Source organism: Garra rufa, chromosome 10, assembly GCF_049309525.1.
Source record: "Garra rufa chromosome 10, GarRuf1.0, whole genome shotgun sequence".
Lineage (NCBI taxonomy): Eukaryota > Metazoa > Chordata > Actinopteri > Cypriniformes > Cyprinidae > Garra > Garra rufa.
This window is the reverse complement of record NC_133370.1, coordinates 8,945,468-8,963,053: the sequence shown is the minus strand read 5'-3', so window position 1 is coordinate 8,963,053 and position 17,586 is coordinate 8,945,468. Positions and strand designations below refer to the sequence as shown.

Genomic DNA, 17,586 nt, shown 5'->3' with positions numbered 1-17,586 from the left:
CAAAGAAACCAGAAATCAAAAATCTACTCAGCTGCTTTCAACTTAATAATAATAAATGTTTTTTAAACAGCAAATCAGAATATTAGAATGATATCTGAAGGATCATGTGACTGGAGTAATAATGATAAAAATTCAGCTTTAAAATCACAGGAATAAATTACATTTTAAAATATATTAAAATAGGAAGCAGTTATTTTAAATAGTAAAAACATTTAAGAATTTCTACTGTTTTTGCTGTGCTTTAAATCAAATAAATGCAGTCTTGGTCAGCAGAAGAGACTTCTTTAAAAAAAACATAAAAAATCTCAAACTTTTGACTGGTAGTGTTTTGTTTTTGATTTTTATTTATCTTAAAGGAATAGTCTTAAGCATGGTATGTTTTATTTATTTATTTATTTATTTATTTATTGTAAGAATGAAAAAAGCAGGTTTTCAATCCACATCTGACATTTTGTGGTTAAATTAAAACCTTTGTTTTGACAGTAAATTTCAACAACAAAGCCCAATTTGTTGCTTCATACAAAATTGAGAAAGCCTTCCTGGAGATGGTTTGGTAGGTTTCTTGTAGTTGTGTTATAAATCGTCAAACTACAGTTGTGTTTGAAGGCACCATCTCTCTCTCACACATGCACACGCTCACTAACACTCTCTACTGTTGCTGGAAGCGTGTAGAAATGATAGCAGCACTTGTGAATGTGTTTGGAGATATGTGTGGTTTATAACAGCTATCATCCTCTCAGAGAGTGTCATATCCTGTATGTGTGTGTTTGTTCAGAGAGACACTCTGGAATTGGTCGGCGAGCCCATCAGCGGAATGGCCCGATGTCCTTATGACCCCAAACACGCTAACGTGGCTCTGTTTGCAGGTAAGCTGCAGCCTTTTTTTTGGCAATGTAATGACTCTACCTCATATTATTCACATCATGTACTGATTTGTTTAGCACTTTTTAATCTGTGATAATAAGAGCTGTACACCCAGTGGATACACGGCATAATAATATTTAATATCGCCTCATTTATAGCTGTTTTATTTGCCTCCATAAATATGTTTACCACATTCTTAACATCATTAAACTCAAGGACTTTCTGTTCGAACACTTTGCCACATATATCATCGTGGCACTATGTCGATGCTCACTTCTGGTTATTGACCGGTGACCTCTGCTCTTTGACCTTAGAGGGCAGCTTGTTCACGGGGACAGTGACTGACTTCCTGGCCATCGACGCTGTCATTTACCGCAGTTTGGGAGAGAGTCCGGCTCTGCGCACGATCAAGCATGATTCCAAATGGTTCAGAGGTACTGTTTCATATATAAAATAAAATGATGAATGTTTGGCAATATAAATGCACTGTTTATTTTATCTTAATGGAATGTTCATGGCATTTGTGGTACTTGTGGAATTTTATTCTTTCTCTTGTGAGACTATTTTTGTAGATAAAGTGATATAAATGCATTTTTTTATAGAAGTACTCCTAATGCATTTAGAATTTGTTGTTGTTGTTTTTTTTCCAATGCTTTTATCTGCTTGCATTCGTTTTGGGGTTAGCAAAAGACATGCGTACTTTCATTCAACAAGACCTTAATATATTTATCAAAAGAGACAGTAAAGGCATCCATAATGTTGCAAAAAATGAAATACAACAATAATATTAATAAAACAATAAAATCAAATAAATGCTGTTCTTTTGGACATTCTACTAATTAAAGATCAAAGATAGGAATAAATTAAATGTAAAATATATTAAAATAAAAAACAGGTATTTTAAATTGTAACATTTATTAATTTCATTGTACCTTTGTTCAAATAATAATAAAAAAGTTTTAATAAACATCAAAAACATCTTACCAACCGCAGACTAGTGGTAGTGTAATTTTTAAAAACTATCATAATTTGAGCACTTTCCTAATCAGATATTAATATATGCATTTTTTGTATGCTATTTTTAAGTAAATTTAAGTTGTTATTACAGTATTTAGCATTATTCGAGCTGTAATGCATCTAAATGGTCCTTCTGAATTAGACTTTTTACAAGAACTTATGGCTTTACATTACCAATGCAATTTGTGTAGGAGTTATCAGAGCTCAGCTCCATTTAAACAGTTTTATGGATGTGCAAACTACATATTTTCAACATCAGCAAGGTTGACGAATGGGTTGTCTGATTTTTTTAAAAAGCTCTGTATAATTATGTTGTTTCATGTCTACTAACTAGACAGGATCAGAGTTGCTTTTAACATCACTAAGGCACTAAATGTGGCCTTTCAATATGACACCTGGCAGATATTCAAAACAGAAATAAGCTAAATCACTATGTTTAACTATAAAAAGGGAACATTGGGATCTAGTTGAGTAGTTGACCATCCTCAGCCATTCTTATGGCTCGTTTCCATCCATGGGTGTGGTTCAGTACAGTACAGTATGGTACGCAATTATTTCCGTTGCCATTGTCAGAATTTGTAAATGGTACCAAAATAGCAAACCATACCACTTTTTTGGTACCCTTTTATTGGGGTACCTAGCACAGCAAAAGGTACCAAAAGGGTGGAGCTAAACTCACTGCAGAAAACTGATTGGTTGCCTAGAATTGTCACTTTCATTGGGGTACCTATAGCACAGCAAAAGGTACTAAAAGGGTGGAGCTAAACTCACTGCAGAAAACTGATTGGTTGACTAGAATTGTCACTTTCATTGGGGTACCTAGCAAAGGTGGTGGTTGAGGAGAGATCCCCCATATACGGAAATACACAATGAAAGCACTAAACAAATGCATCATTCATTCATTCATTCATTCATTCAAAAGGTACCAAAGGGGTGGAGCTAAACTCACTGCAGAACACTGAGTGGTTGACTAGATTCGTCACTTTCATTGGGGTACCTATAGCACAGCAAAAGGTACTAAAAGGGTGGAGCTAAACTCACTGCAGAACACTGATTGGTTGACTAGATTTGTCACTTTCATTGGGGTACCTATAGCACAGCAAAAGGTACTAAAAGGGTGGAGCTAAACTCACTGCAGAACACTGATTGGTTGACTAGATTCGTCACTTTCATTGGGGTACCTATAGCACAGCAAAAGGTACTAAAAGGGTGGAGCTAAACTCACTGCAGAACACTGATTGGTTGACTAGATTTGTCACTTTCATTGGGGTACCTATAGCACAGCAAAAGGTACTAAAAGGGTGGAGCTAAACTCACTGCAGAACACTGATTGGTTGACTAGATTCGTCACTTTCATTGGGGTACCTAGCACACGAAAAGGCACTAAAAGGGTGGAGCTAAACTCACTGCAGAACACTGATTGGTTGACTAGAATTGTCACTTTCATTGGGGTACCTAGCACAGCAAAAGGTACCAAAAGGGTGGAGCTAAACTCACTGACGAACACTGATTGGTTGACTAGATTTGTCACTTTCATTGGGGTACCTAGCACAGCAAAAGGTACTAAAAGGGTGGAGCTAAACTCACTGACGAACACTGATTGGTTGACTAGATTTGTCACTTTCATTGGGGTACCTAGCACAGGAAAAGGTACTAAAAGGGTGGAGCTAAACTCACAACAGAACTCTGATTGGTTGACTAGAATTGTCACTTTCATTGGGGTACCTAGCACAGGAAAAGGTACCAAAAGGGTGGAGCTAAACTCACTGACGAATTGGTTGACTAGATTTGTCACTTTCATTGGGGTACCTAGCACAGGAAAAGGTACTAAAAGGGTGGAGCTAAACTCACAACAGAACTCTGATTGGTTGACTAGAATTGTCACTTTCATTGGGGTACCTAGCACAGGAAAAGGTACCAAAAGGGTGGAGCTAAACTCACTGACGAACACTGATTGGTTGACTAGATTTGTCACTTTCATTGGGGTACCTAGCATATTTTAAACATCATTTTTAATGATACAGCAACAGATTCAAACGAGAAACAAGTCAAACTTATTTTCTTTTCATTATACTACATAAACCACCAATAGAGTAAAAGTTGCACTTAACCTGGATTATTCCTTTAAAGTTGTTTCAGGAAATGTTTAGTAAAATGGATTGCATTCTTCTCACTCTGCAATCTACCTGTCAGCCTGAAGTGGGGTTTGTTTTGTGGATTTAATAGTTAAATTAAATAGTTTTCAGGAAGCAGTTCACAGCACTGAATTCTGAGTGTGATTTCACACCAGACGCACTGACAGTGCTAACTAAACCAGATGGGATTTTTTTTTTACCTGAGTTGTTTTTCATAAATATACGAGACCTTGTAACCACGGGAAACTGCACAAAGCTCTTGGAGCCTCATTCAGACAAGAATAGGTGGATATGTGTGTGTATAATTTAGAACTCTCTGTTTGAACTTTGAATGCTGGAGAGCTATGAGTTGAATATCTCTATAAAAGAATCATTGAGGGAGTGAGACCGACATCCCGTTTGGAGCCACAAAGACCTGCGTCTGCTTTATAAAACACATACTGCTCAAGGAGAGCGAGAGAGGAGAGGCCAAGACCTCCGAATGTCCTCTCTTCACTCTCTTTGCTTTATTTAAGAGGACATGCATGTTTTATGAGGACTATCTCTGCCTCATTCAGTTCTCTCGCTGTATATCGCTTTCTCTCCCTGCCTCCCTCTGGGACTGTGCATATGTTGTTTGTTCAGATGAAATGTCTTTATAATGACTGATGAGTGTTTACTTATTTGAGCCGCAATTTCTCCATAGGACGCCCTCAGACTGTAAAATTAAAGCCTATGTGTTTGTGTGTCTTACAGAGCCTTATTTTGTCAGTGCTGTGGAATGGGGACCTCATATCTACTTCTTCTTCAGGGAGATGGCTATGGAGTTCAACTACCTGGAAAAGGTAAGAAAGAAATGTGGGAATGTTTGAAACAACAAATCTAGTCTTATGCTCACCAAGGCTGCAATTGTTTGATTAAAAACAGTGTTGTTTTCGGCAACGATGACGATGACGAAATCATTTCGTTGACGCCACTTTTTTTCATGATGATAACGAGACGATGACGAGATAAAAATGGCTCGTTGATGACTAAAACATGACGAGACGTGTGTGAGTTTTCGTTGACGAGACGAGAATAGACGAAAATGTTAGTGGGTGGTCCGTCAGACGTTTAAAATGCATGACATTTCCGCTTATTGTGCATGCCAATTAAAACTTAAAAAGTATCTGACGCTATGGCAAGCCGTTTTAGCATTAAATGCTCTTTGCTATACTAGTATGGCAAGCCGTTTTAGCATTCCATCCTTTTTTGTCTTTTATGTTCTAAAACATTCCTTCATTATTGTAATTATTGGTGAAAATAGTCGATCCGGAAGCTCACATTGTGTTGAACTATAGATCTGCTATTTCCAGAACTTATAAGTGACACTACCCAACAGCAAAATACTTACTGACCTACATTAATTTGTTAAAATACTACTTTTTTCCCTTTTTTTGACTAAAACTAGACTAAAACCTTTTTGACTTTTCGTCGACTAAAACTAGACTAAAACCTTTTTGACTTTTCGTCGACTAAAATTGGACTAAAACTATCACATATAGAAGTGACTAAAATTTGACTAAAACTAAGAAGCATTTTAGTCCAAAAGACTAAGACTAAGACTAAATCTAAGATGGTTGTCAAAAACAATACTGATTAAAAATACAGTAAAAGGTGTAATATTGTGAAATATTATTTCAATTTTAAATAACTGGTTTCTATTTTAGTTTGATTTAAAATGTAATTTATTCCTGTGATGCAAAGCTGAATTTTCAGCATCATTACTCCAGTCTTCAGTGTCACATGATCCTTCAGAAATCATCTAATATGCTGATTTGCTGCTCTAGAAATACAGTTGAAGTCAAAAGTTTACATACGCCTTTTTTAGAATCAGCAAAATGTTAATTATTTTACCAAAATATAAGGGGTCATACAAAATGCATGTTCATTTTTTTATTTCGTGCTGACCTAAATAAGATATTTCACATTAAAGACGTTTACATATAGTCCACAAGAGAAAATAAGAGACTTGATTCTTAATACTGTGTTGTTACCTGAAAGATCCACAGCTGTTTTTATTTTGTTTAGTGATAGTTGTTTGTGAGTCCCTTTTTTGTCCTGAACAGTTAAACTGACCACAGATTCTTTGGTTTTTCAGCATTTTTGCATAAACCATTTCCAACCATAACTGTATGATTTTGTGATCTATCTTTTTACACTGAGGACAACTGAGGGACTCATATGCAACTATTACAGAAGGTTCAAGCCCTTACTGATGCTCTAGAAGGAAAACCGGTGCATTAAGAGTCAGGGGGTGAAAACTTTTGAACGGAATGAAGATGTGTACATTTTTCTTATTTTACCTAAATGGTTTTTTTTTTCATTTAGTACTACCCTTCAGAAGAAACAGAAGATACTTACATGTTTCCCAGAAGACAAAATAAGTTACATTTTTGAATGTTTCCAAACGTTTTAATGCATCGTGTTTCCTTCTGAAGCATCAATAACATCTGAACCTTCTGTAATAGTTGCATATGAGCCCATCAGTTGTCCTCAGTGTGAAAAGATGGATCTCAAAATCATACAGTCATTGTAGGAAAGGGTTCAAACACACAAAATGCTGAAAAACCAAAGAATTTGTGGGACATGACGGACTTTTCTAAAGAACAACAGGCAGTTTAACTGTTCAGGACAAACAAGGAACTCATGAACGACTATCACTAAACAAAAAAAAAAACATTATTAAGAATCAAGTGTACGTAAACTTTTGAACGGGGTCATTTTGATAAATTCTTCTATTATTTTCTCTTGTGGACTATATGTAAATGTCTTTTATGTAAAATATCTTATTCAGGTCTGTACTAAATGAACAATAACATGCATTTTGTATGCTCCCTCTTATTTTGGTAAACATGTTTGTATGTAAACATTTGATCTCAACTGTCAATGGCGATTAAGTATTCAGGAGCTTGATAGTGCACTGCCCAATACTCAGAGGTCAGCCAATCACAACAGGTAATTTACATAAAAAAGGAACAGTGCGGTAAAAGTCCGGTAGCAGTGAAATAATTATTTTAAATTAATAGTTCACCTAAAAATGAAAACTGTCTGAAAATATGCTCACCCTCAGGCCATCCAAGATGTAGATGAGTTTGTTTCATTGCATAACTTGCTCACCAATGTATTCTCTGCAGTGAATGGGTGCCGTCAGAATGAGATCTTATAAAAACATTACAATAATCCACAAGTAATCCACACCACTCCAGTCCATCAATTAACATCCTGTGAAGCGAAAAGCTGCGTGTTTATAAGAAACAAATCCATCATTAAGGTGTTTTTAACTTCAATACCAGTCCTCTATCCATAATATATTCTCCAGTTCCTTTAAGTGAAAGAGAAGTGGGAAAATGGTCTGGTAAAACTAAATTATGACAGCTTTTGGCACGAGAAGCCTTGACCAAGTTTATAATTGGACTGTTAAAAAAAAGTAAAATGCAGTAGAACGGAACCTGGCCTTTTTAAGTTTTTACACTATTGTCAAACGACTGAATTCTCACGATTGAAGTGAAAGGTTGAAAAGCAGTTTTCTGGTGAATAGTCACTTTGATTATAGTGCTAAATTGGCTGTGTGGAATAAAAACTAAAAAAAAGGTTTTTTCTCTTTGAATATGTGTGTGTTAGGTGATGGTCTCTCGCGTGGCACGTGTGTGTAAAGGTGATTTGGGCGGCTCTCAGCGGGTGTTGGAGCGCCAGTGGACGTCGTTTCTGAAAGCGCGTCTAAACTGCTCGATTCCAGGAGACTCGCACTTCTACTTTAACCTGCTGCAGTCCACCAGCCCCATCATACGCATGCAGGGCAGGGACGTCATCCTGGGGGTCTTCTCAACGCCCTCCAACAGGTACACACATTCGTGCAGGCTGAATCCTAAAGAGGAAGCTGTGATCATTTGCATTATAGTGGAACAATCTGTGTGTGTGAATGATGAATGCCAATGAGACAGTAATGCGATTCAACAGCCCGGATGCAAATAAGGACAAAAACCTTTGAGAAGGTTATTTCCTTAAATCATATGGGCATCATTTATTGTCTTATCAGTTTCCATTCCAAGATCTGTCCGGTTACTATTATTTGTCAGGCACTGTGAAGGTCGAATTACTCAAGAACTTTCCTGGTTCATATTTCACATGATATTTCACATGATATTTTATTTATTTTATTATTTTATTTCTAACTTTCATAAAAATATTTATTTATTTCATTTATTTTATGATATTAATGAGTTTATTTTAATAATTATGTGTTTAATTTAGTTTATTTTCATGTCAGTAGTATCCTGCAGCAGAAAAAATTGTTTGGTTTTGTTTAATGCTGTATGATATTATATTCATGACAAGTAAGCTTATTTTTCCCACCCAATTCTTATAATTATAATGGGAAAAATTTTTATTCTACTTACAGTAATTAAAGTAACAACAAATAATTGTATTTTTTAATTTATATTTATTTTTACAATATTTTTTATTATAATATAATTATTTTTAAATCATATATATATATATATATATATATATATATATATTTATTTATTTATATATATATATATATATTTATTTATTTATATATAATTTATAGTTATTTATTTTCATTACAATAATAATATTATTATAATATGCTATTTACTAATATATATTATATTTATTTATTTCTAATAATTTTATATTTGTTTGTTTGTTTATTGTTGTTTGATATATATATATATATATATATATATATATATATTTATTTATTTATAATAATTTTATATTTGTATGTTTGTTTGTTTATTGTTGTTTGATATATATATATATATATATATATATATATATAATATTATTACAATAATGATTTTGTTCTAATATATAAATAGAATACATAAAATATTTATCAGTTTATTTATTTATGAATTATATTATTTTCTTAGTTTTATGACAATTAAGCATATTTTGCCTACCAAAAATATTCTAATTACAGTAATTAAAATAATAACAAAAAATAATATATATATATATAGAGAGAGAGAGAGAGAATATTTATTTATTTATAATTTTTTTTTATTTGTTTAAAAGTATATTTTTTCTATCAAATTCTCATAATTATATTGAACAAAAAATCTAATTGCAAATACAGTAATTAGAAGACAAATAGTTATTTACAACGATATATGTTGATTGATGCTTTTAAAATATGTACTGGTTTAAATAAAATTGATATAGTAGTATTTTTTATTGTACTACATCTTAAAGTAATATGACTCTCATGAGAATCGTTATTTAGTATAGTGAGAATTTCACAAAAACGAGTAAAACATCTGCACATGGTTATGAGAATCAGATTCATTCAGGTGATGAGGGAGAAAGTTTTTAACTGTCATTGAAATAATGTCCTTTCTTTAAGTAAAATATAATTTCCTTTTGGGGTTGATGGTGAAATATGATCTGGGCATGTTTTTGTGACATTCACCCCGTAAATGTGTAAAGATTAGGAAACGTAACTAAATTGAAGGGAAATGGAAAGCGGTTGTACACACGCACGTATGCACGCTCCTCTGTGATTTAGCTTCTTATTAGTCTGTTTTGAACCCGAGCAGCGCGAATGAATCCAATTTCAAGGCAATTTGGATTTTGTTCTTTTGATATTCTGCCTAAAAGGCCTGTTTTTTTCTCCAGAAGAAAGACAAAGTGAAGAGTCGAGAGAGTTTGATTGTCTCGGGAGAAAGGCTGTTTGAAATTCTTTTATTGGAGATGTTAAGAAATGCCATAAACACATTTTAACAATGAAAAATACACTGATCTGCTTTCCTCAGGGTTGTAAATGGCCAGCTCACATTGTGCTGTAGTTTACAGTAGCAGTTGTGACATCTGTCAAAATGTGCGAAGAGCGAGTCAGAGTAAGAGACCCAGTGCTGGAAACAACTGTATGCATTTAGAGAAAAGTGCTTCTGGGAAGCCTTTACAGAAATGCACCATAGTAGTAGTTTTGGACGCTGTTATGATTGCAATACCATGCTATTCTATGAGGTACTTTACAGTACTATTTATATTGCATGGTACATTTACATTACTGCATTTGACAGACATCTAAAGCAACTTGTATTTTGTTTATTTGCTTTGTTTTAATTTATTTATTTATTGTTTTATTAATTAATTGTATACATTTTTAAAATGTATTTATAATTATTTTATTAGTTAACACTTTTATTTATAAAGGATGCATTCAGTTAATTAAAAGTGATAGAAAAAGACATTCATAATTTTACAAAATATTTCTATTTTAAATAAATTCAGGGTTTTTTTACTTTACATTCAGTTTCAAATTTACTTTATATTCCTAAAAGCTTCTATTGAAAAATGGTATGTTTCTTTTTTTACTTTTATTAATTTTATTAATTTATTTTTTATTCTTATTTTATTATTAAATTATTTTTAATATTGTATTAATATTTTTTATTAAATTATTATTAAATTAAATATTATTATTTAATTATTAATTAATTAATTAATTATTTTTTATCAAGGATGCATTCAATTAATTAAAAGTGGCAAAAAAAGACATTCATAATTTAACAAAAAAATTTCAAATAAATGCTGTTTTTTAAACTTTAGATTCACAGTTTCAATTTTATATTCACCAGTTTTTTTTTTGAAAATTTTCTATTTACATTTCTGCTTTTGACAGACAGTTTTTATTTTTTTATTTTTTACTTTTATTTTTAGTTATTAATAGATTCTTTAATTATTTATTTTTATATATTTTTTTATTAATTATTTTATTAATTAACATTTATGAAGGATGCGTTCAATTCAAAGTGATAGAACAAGACATTTATAATTTTATAAAATATTTCTATTTTAAATAAATACTGTTGATTTGAACTTTCTATCAATTTAAAATTGTTTACTTAAATATAAAAATTATTACAAATAAATAAATATATAAAAAACATATTAAGAAAATATATAATAATAATAGCATTATTGTAATAAACATAAATAACTAAATATATAATATTTAAAAAATGTAATATAATAAAAATCTTTTGTTTTTTAAATAAGTATAATCTAAAAAATAAACAATTATTTGTTAATACTTTAATTACTGTACTTACAATATGATTTTTTTCATTATAATTATAAGAATTTGATGGGGAAAATAAGCTGAATATAATTTACAGCAAAAACAAAAACAAAATTTTTTTCTCTGCTGCAGGATACTACTGACATGAAAATAAAAAATAAAAATGCATAATTATTAAAATATTAAATTATAATTTAAAATTTTATAATTTTAAAATTAAAATTTTAGTTTTTACTGTATTTTTGATTAAATAAATGCATCCTTAGTAAACATAAGTGACATCTTTTGAAAACATTCTAAAACAGTTGTGTGAATTAATATGATATCCAAACATTACCATAGTATTTCTGTTATGCAACATGAATCCTAACTCATTTGCTGACATTTATGATAATTAGTTTACAACAAATACCGTGGTATTAACATCTCTAAAGCACCGCCACAGGCCAGTTTGTACGGGAAGGTAAGAAATGAAACACTCTCACCGGAGGTTTATACACTAACATTTTATATCTCTGTGGAAACTGAAATCCCTTCGAGCAAATAGTGGCATAACATTTCAAAATGGGTGCCAGATACTCCATGATTGACACATGCAGTAAATGTAAAAAGCCTCTTTGTGGTATCACAGAGCGTTTTGGCTGCGGCACGGCATACCTGGGAATACCTCAAAAAAATGATCACTGGAACAAGCTAGAAAACTAAAGATTTGACGTTAAATCCCGCATTGAATTGCGCTTCGGCGCAGCACGACTCCCAAAACAACGGGGCTTTTTTGTCACAGGCTTGAAATAACTCCCAATAGAGAGTAGACATTTACATACTGTAGACCCAAAATAAAGGACTACGGAGACAAAGTGAAAAAGAGAGATAGGCGAAAGATACTGTAGAACAACCAGCCGATAATCTGAGCTCATGGGCTTATGAACGATGATTCGTTCTCTTCTGTGCCGAGCTAAATGGATAAACAGTCAAGCACGTCATAAAACCAGTCCAAATGTTGTTCTCGCAGCTCTTTGTGTCGTAACACACTGTAAGAGCCCTCACTAGTCTTCCCGAGTGTGTTCAGTATGATATACTGCAGTCCATCAGGCAGATGATGAGGGCCGTTTTCACTAGATTACCTCTCATTGTGTTCGTATGATTAGAATAAAAATGAGCTCCGTCATCAGCTTCCAGGGAGATGTTTTTGGTGTTGTATCTGCTCTGCTGGATGTGGTCATTTTTTCTCTACAGTAAAGAGCAAATTATAGGACAGCCGTTGAGGGACGAGATGAATGAGGAGTTGTGGTGAAATGGAACGTTTTTTTCCTTTTGTGCACTAATTTTCTGAAATGTGCACTTAGTTATGTGTATTGTGACCGCTTTTGGTTCAGGTTTTGTTCTCTCCATGAATGAAGAATAACCCAGTGAATAAGCCATAAGTGGCTGTCTATAACAGTAATTTTACCTCAGGTAATATTTTTTAACCATATTACAAATCACTGTAACACACAGCCTTTATTGGTTTACTAAATTTTTTATAATAAAATTATAATTATAATAATTAATATTATTATAATATTATAAGAAGAAGAAGAAGAAGACGAAGAAAATTCATACTAAAGAAAGATGGCACTGTTCAATAATAATAATTATGATACTACTAATAATAAATAATAATTATTATTATTATTATTAAACAGTAACCCAATTAATGAATAATAATAATAATAATAATAATAATAATAACAACAATAACAATAATTAGTATTACTTTTATTATTATTATTATTGTTGATAATAATAATAATAATAATAATAATAATCATTATTATTATTATTCCAACAGTAACCCTATAATTTATTGATGTATTAATAATAATAATAATAATAATAATAATAATAAATGTATTATTATTATTATTATTATTATTAATAAATAAATAGGTGGGTTACTGTTGAATAATAATAATAATAATAATAATAATAATAATACCCAAAAAAATAATACAAAAAAATCTGGCACTGTTGAATAATAATAATAATAATAATAATAATAATAATAATAATAATAATACTTATTATTATTATTCAAGAGTAACCCAATTATTTTTTTATAATAATAATCAGTATTATTATTTTTTATTAACAATTATTATTATCACAACAGTAACCCAATAAATTATTTATTTATTAATAATAAAAATAATACTAATAATACTAATAAATGTGTTGTTATTATTATTGAACAGTAACTCAATTATTTAATAATAATAATAATAATAATTAGTAGTAGTAGTATTAGCAGTAGTTGTATGTAAGAGTAACCCATTTATTTATTTATTATTTATTTATTCAACAGTAACCCATTTATTTATGTATTTTTATGTAGTATTATTATTATTCATCAGTAACCCAATTATATTCCAACAGTAACCCATTCATTTATTTATGTATTATTATAATAGTAACAACAACAACAACAAATGTATTATTATTATTAAATAATTAGGTTACTGTTCAATAATAATAATAATTATTATTATTATTAAAATATTATTTAACAGTAACCCAATTATTTATTATTAATAATAATACTAATAATGATCTGTGTTATTATTATTGATAATAATAATATTATTATGATTTAATGATTAACAATTATTATTATTCCAACAGTAACCCAATAATTCATTTATGTAATAATAATAATAATAATAATAATAAGTTTATTATTATTGTTATTATTATTATTCTGCCGTAATCCAGTTATTTATTATTGTTATTATTAATAATATGAACAATATTAATATTTTGTATGTTTGTTTGCAACTATGAACAACGGCCTACAGTTAGGCTAATGAATGTTATTTGCTGCAATAATATTAATAATAATCTAAATTATATTATAGTTATAATTAGAATTATTTTACAAATACTACGACTAATAATAGTAATAATAAGAATAAAAAAATACAATTGTTCAAAAAATACAAATTTGACAAATAATATAGTTTATTGGCTTAAGTTGTTTAGTGTTGCCAAGCTGTTTTGTGAATTTATTTTGAAAATACCTTACATTAAATACCATAAATGGTTGAATTTACACAGTAGTTTGGCAGTAACATCCAAAGGGAGAGTTATTAAGTGCTGTGGTCTGGCCATGTTACTGGCTCAAGAGTTATGGCCGAGCTTTTATGCCAAAGTACAAACAGCATGAAGCCCCTCCTGCTTTCCGGCGTGTCCATTTTTCTCGTTTAGTCCTCATTTCTCAGCCCCCCGCCGAGTCCTGTCTCAAATGGGCGCGAGAGTCTATGCCGCAGAGCTTTGTGTGATGAGGTGATCTTGGCCCGTTCACCTCGAGCCCACTGGGCTGGGCAGTTACACAGGCACGATGCCAGAAAGCCTTTAAAGTAGTGGACGATAGGTGACCGGGGCCGAGTGCCAGAGAGAACAGGGTGAAAGTAGAGCTCATTTGTCTAGCTTGAGGTTTACAAGGCTGTACATCACTGTATCTGACAGCTCATTGGCTGGATTAAAGTTGGAGGCCACAAACTTCTGACAGTTTATTGGCTTAAGAGGTGTTCAAAAAATGGCTCCTATTCAGACGGATGTCTGCCCATCTCTTTTCTCTTGTTTCTTTTTTTTTTTTTTTGCAATGGCGACACACATGCAAAACTGTTTTTTGAATGAAAAGTTTGTTTTCATTAGGTTTCTAAGAAATCTCAAATTACATACACTGTTCAAATTACAGTAAAAACAGCAATATTGTGACATTTTATTGCAATTTAAAATAGCTGATTTCTATTTAAATATTCTTTTAAATTTAATTTATTTTTGTGATGCAAAGCTGAATTTTCAGCATCATTACTCCAGTCTTCAATGTCACACGATCCTTTAGAAATCATTATAATATGTAATATGATTTGCTGCACAATAAATATTTCTGATTATTAGCAATGTTGGAAACAGTTGTGCGGCATTTTAATTTAATTTATTTTTGACAACAATACATTTTTTCCAGGAATCTTTGATAATTTTTTAATTTTGATTTATTCAAAATATAATAATAAATATATTAAATATTTTTTATTCCACAAGAACTTTTAATGTTCCACAGAATTAATAATAATTGGAATAAATAAATTAAATATTAGATGAAAAACTAAAACTTTACAAAAGCACATAACAAAATTACAATAAAAATAAAATTAAAATGAAAACTACGAAAATATGAGAATAAAAGCTAATTCAGAATAGTAGTAAATACTATAATAGTATGCAAACATGCTAAAATATCACTGTAATACAGATAAAATAGCATGCAAAAATGTTGAGTAAAATAGTACATTCCTGACATTTTTATAGTTAAAAAATATTCATCCTTGATAAATAAAAGTATTAAATTATCTTCCTTTATGTTCCAGGGAAGAAATGTAGTCATATAGATTTGGAAAAAAATATAAAAAAAAAATAAAAAAATAACATAAAATAAAATAATATTAGATGAAAAACTACAAACATCACAAAAGCACATAACAAAATTACTATAAAACTAAAATTAAAATGAAAACTAAAAATATGAAAAATGCTATAATAGTATGCAAATAGAATGCAAAAATGCTAAAATAACAATAATTATGTATTATATTATAATTTATGTTCCACAGAAGAAATATAGTCATATAGATTTGAAATAAAAACAAATAAATAAATAAATAAATAAAATATTAGATGAAAAACTAAAAACTTTACAAAAGCACAAAAAAATTACTTAACTAAGCTAAAGAAAAATTAAATAAAATTGAAAATATGAGAATAAAAGCTAATTCAGTAGTAAATGCTTTATTAGTATGCAAAAATGCTAAAATATCACTGTAATACAGATAAAATAGATTCCAAAAATATTGAGTAAAATTGTAAATTCCTGAAGTTTAATTTAATTAGAAAAATTCATTATTGATAAATAAAAGTATTAAATTACTTGGAAGAAAAGAAAAAAACAGAAGTCAATGGAAATTGAAATGGTTTGGATACCAACATTCTTCAAAATATCTTCTTTTATGTCCCAGAGAAGAAATATAGTCATATAGATTTGGGGAAAATAATAAAATTAAAAAATATATAAATATTGGATGAAAAACTAAAAACAAATCTAATAAAATAAAAGCTAATTCAAAATAGTAAATACTTTAATATATGTAAAAATAAAATAAAAAAATAACACTGTGCTCTAATAAAACAGCATGCAAAAAATTTGAGTAAAATGGTCCATTCTTAAACTTTTTTTTAATTACATTTTTTAAAAGGTAATGTACAAACCTGTTCCCTTACTTTCTTTGTTGAACAAAAAAGGTGATATTAAAAACACATATCTCAATGTTTTCAGCCCGTATAATTACAGACAATGGAATCCAGTAATGTTTTTGTTCAAAATAACATTCATCAAATAATCTTCTTTTATGTTCTGCAGAAGAACGAAAGTCATGAAGGTTAAAAACAACATAAGGAAAACATAATTTTCATTTTTGCTTAAGCTATCCTTTTAATTATGAACAATAATTATCAAACACTAATGAAGTCACTGTGTGTCAGAACATTGTGTTATTCTTTTAATCACTTTCATTTTTAGTCACCTGCTGAGGTAAAATGAGAGAGGTGTCAGTGCCCTAATGGCACTTGTAGAACATTATTGTTTTTCCCTAGTTGAGGGAATTATAAGGTTGTGCGTCTCAGTAAAGGAGACAGAGAGCAAGATGCCATCCAGTGACATCTCTGTTAATTTGGTGTAATCTTTGGCACAGATGTCCTCCATAAGGGCGGCAGGCGGCGGGCTCAGGCCCGTCTCCAAATCAGTCCATTAACACCAAACCCACTGCGTCGTTTCTGTCCATCAATCTGCGCGCATTTTCCAAATTTTCCAAATGAGACACTTCATTCCCAAAGCCCTTCAATTACCAATAGCCCATATTTAACAGATCAGGCCCTGTATTTTTCGTGTATCTATTAGTGGGGGATATTAGAGCGGAATTGAGCAGAAATGAAATGATTAGGGTTGAATGAGCAGACCTCATCATATCCGAATGCGATGATTGCTCTGGAGCTGTCTTATCTGCTTCACTTTTATTTAGTCACCGTGTGGAAGGTGGAAGGACTCATTTGCACTTTCATTGTGAATCAGGATAATGTAGCTATTGTCTCAATTCAAGCTTGCATTAAAATTATTTTTTTTCTAAATGATTCCATTCGGGTGAGTAACGTTTTCTTTTTGGAGTCTAATAAAGATAATCTAAACTTAGTGAGCTTCCTTTGCTCAATAGTCGTCATTTGTTTACCACCATGTCATTCCAAACCTCTATGACTTTCTTTCTTTTTTTGTGGAACACAAACAGAATATGTTTTTTAAGAATGTTGGGAACTTTTGATTTACACTGTTTTTTTTTTTTCCATATATAATATCAATAGTTCCAAATTCAATGTTCCAAAAAAAAAAAAAGTTTTGGAAATGAAATC

General features: G+C 30.7%; 1 protein-coding gene across 1 annotated transcript in view; it reads left to right on the top strand.

Annotated features, from left to right (window-relative positions):
* LOC141343911 (semaphorin-6B-like) overlaps positions 1-17,586 on the top strand; it is a 46,261-nt gene that overhangs the window by 1,251 nt on the left and 27,424 nt on the right. The window contains exons 2-5 of the mRNA XM_073848585.1: positions 776-866; positions 1,179-1,298; positions 4,752-4,840; positions 7,659-7,876. Coding sequence (XP_073704686.1) covers positions 776-866; positions 1,179-1,298; positions 4,752-4,840; positions 7,659-7,876 — 518 coding nt within the window. The remainder of the gene's footprint in view (positions 1-775; positions 867-1,178; positions 1,299-4,751; positions 4,841-7,658; positions 7,877-17,586) is intronic.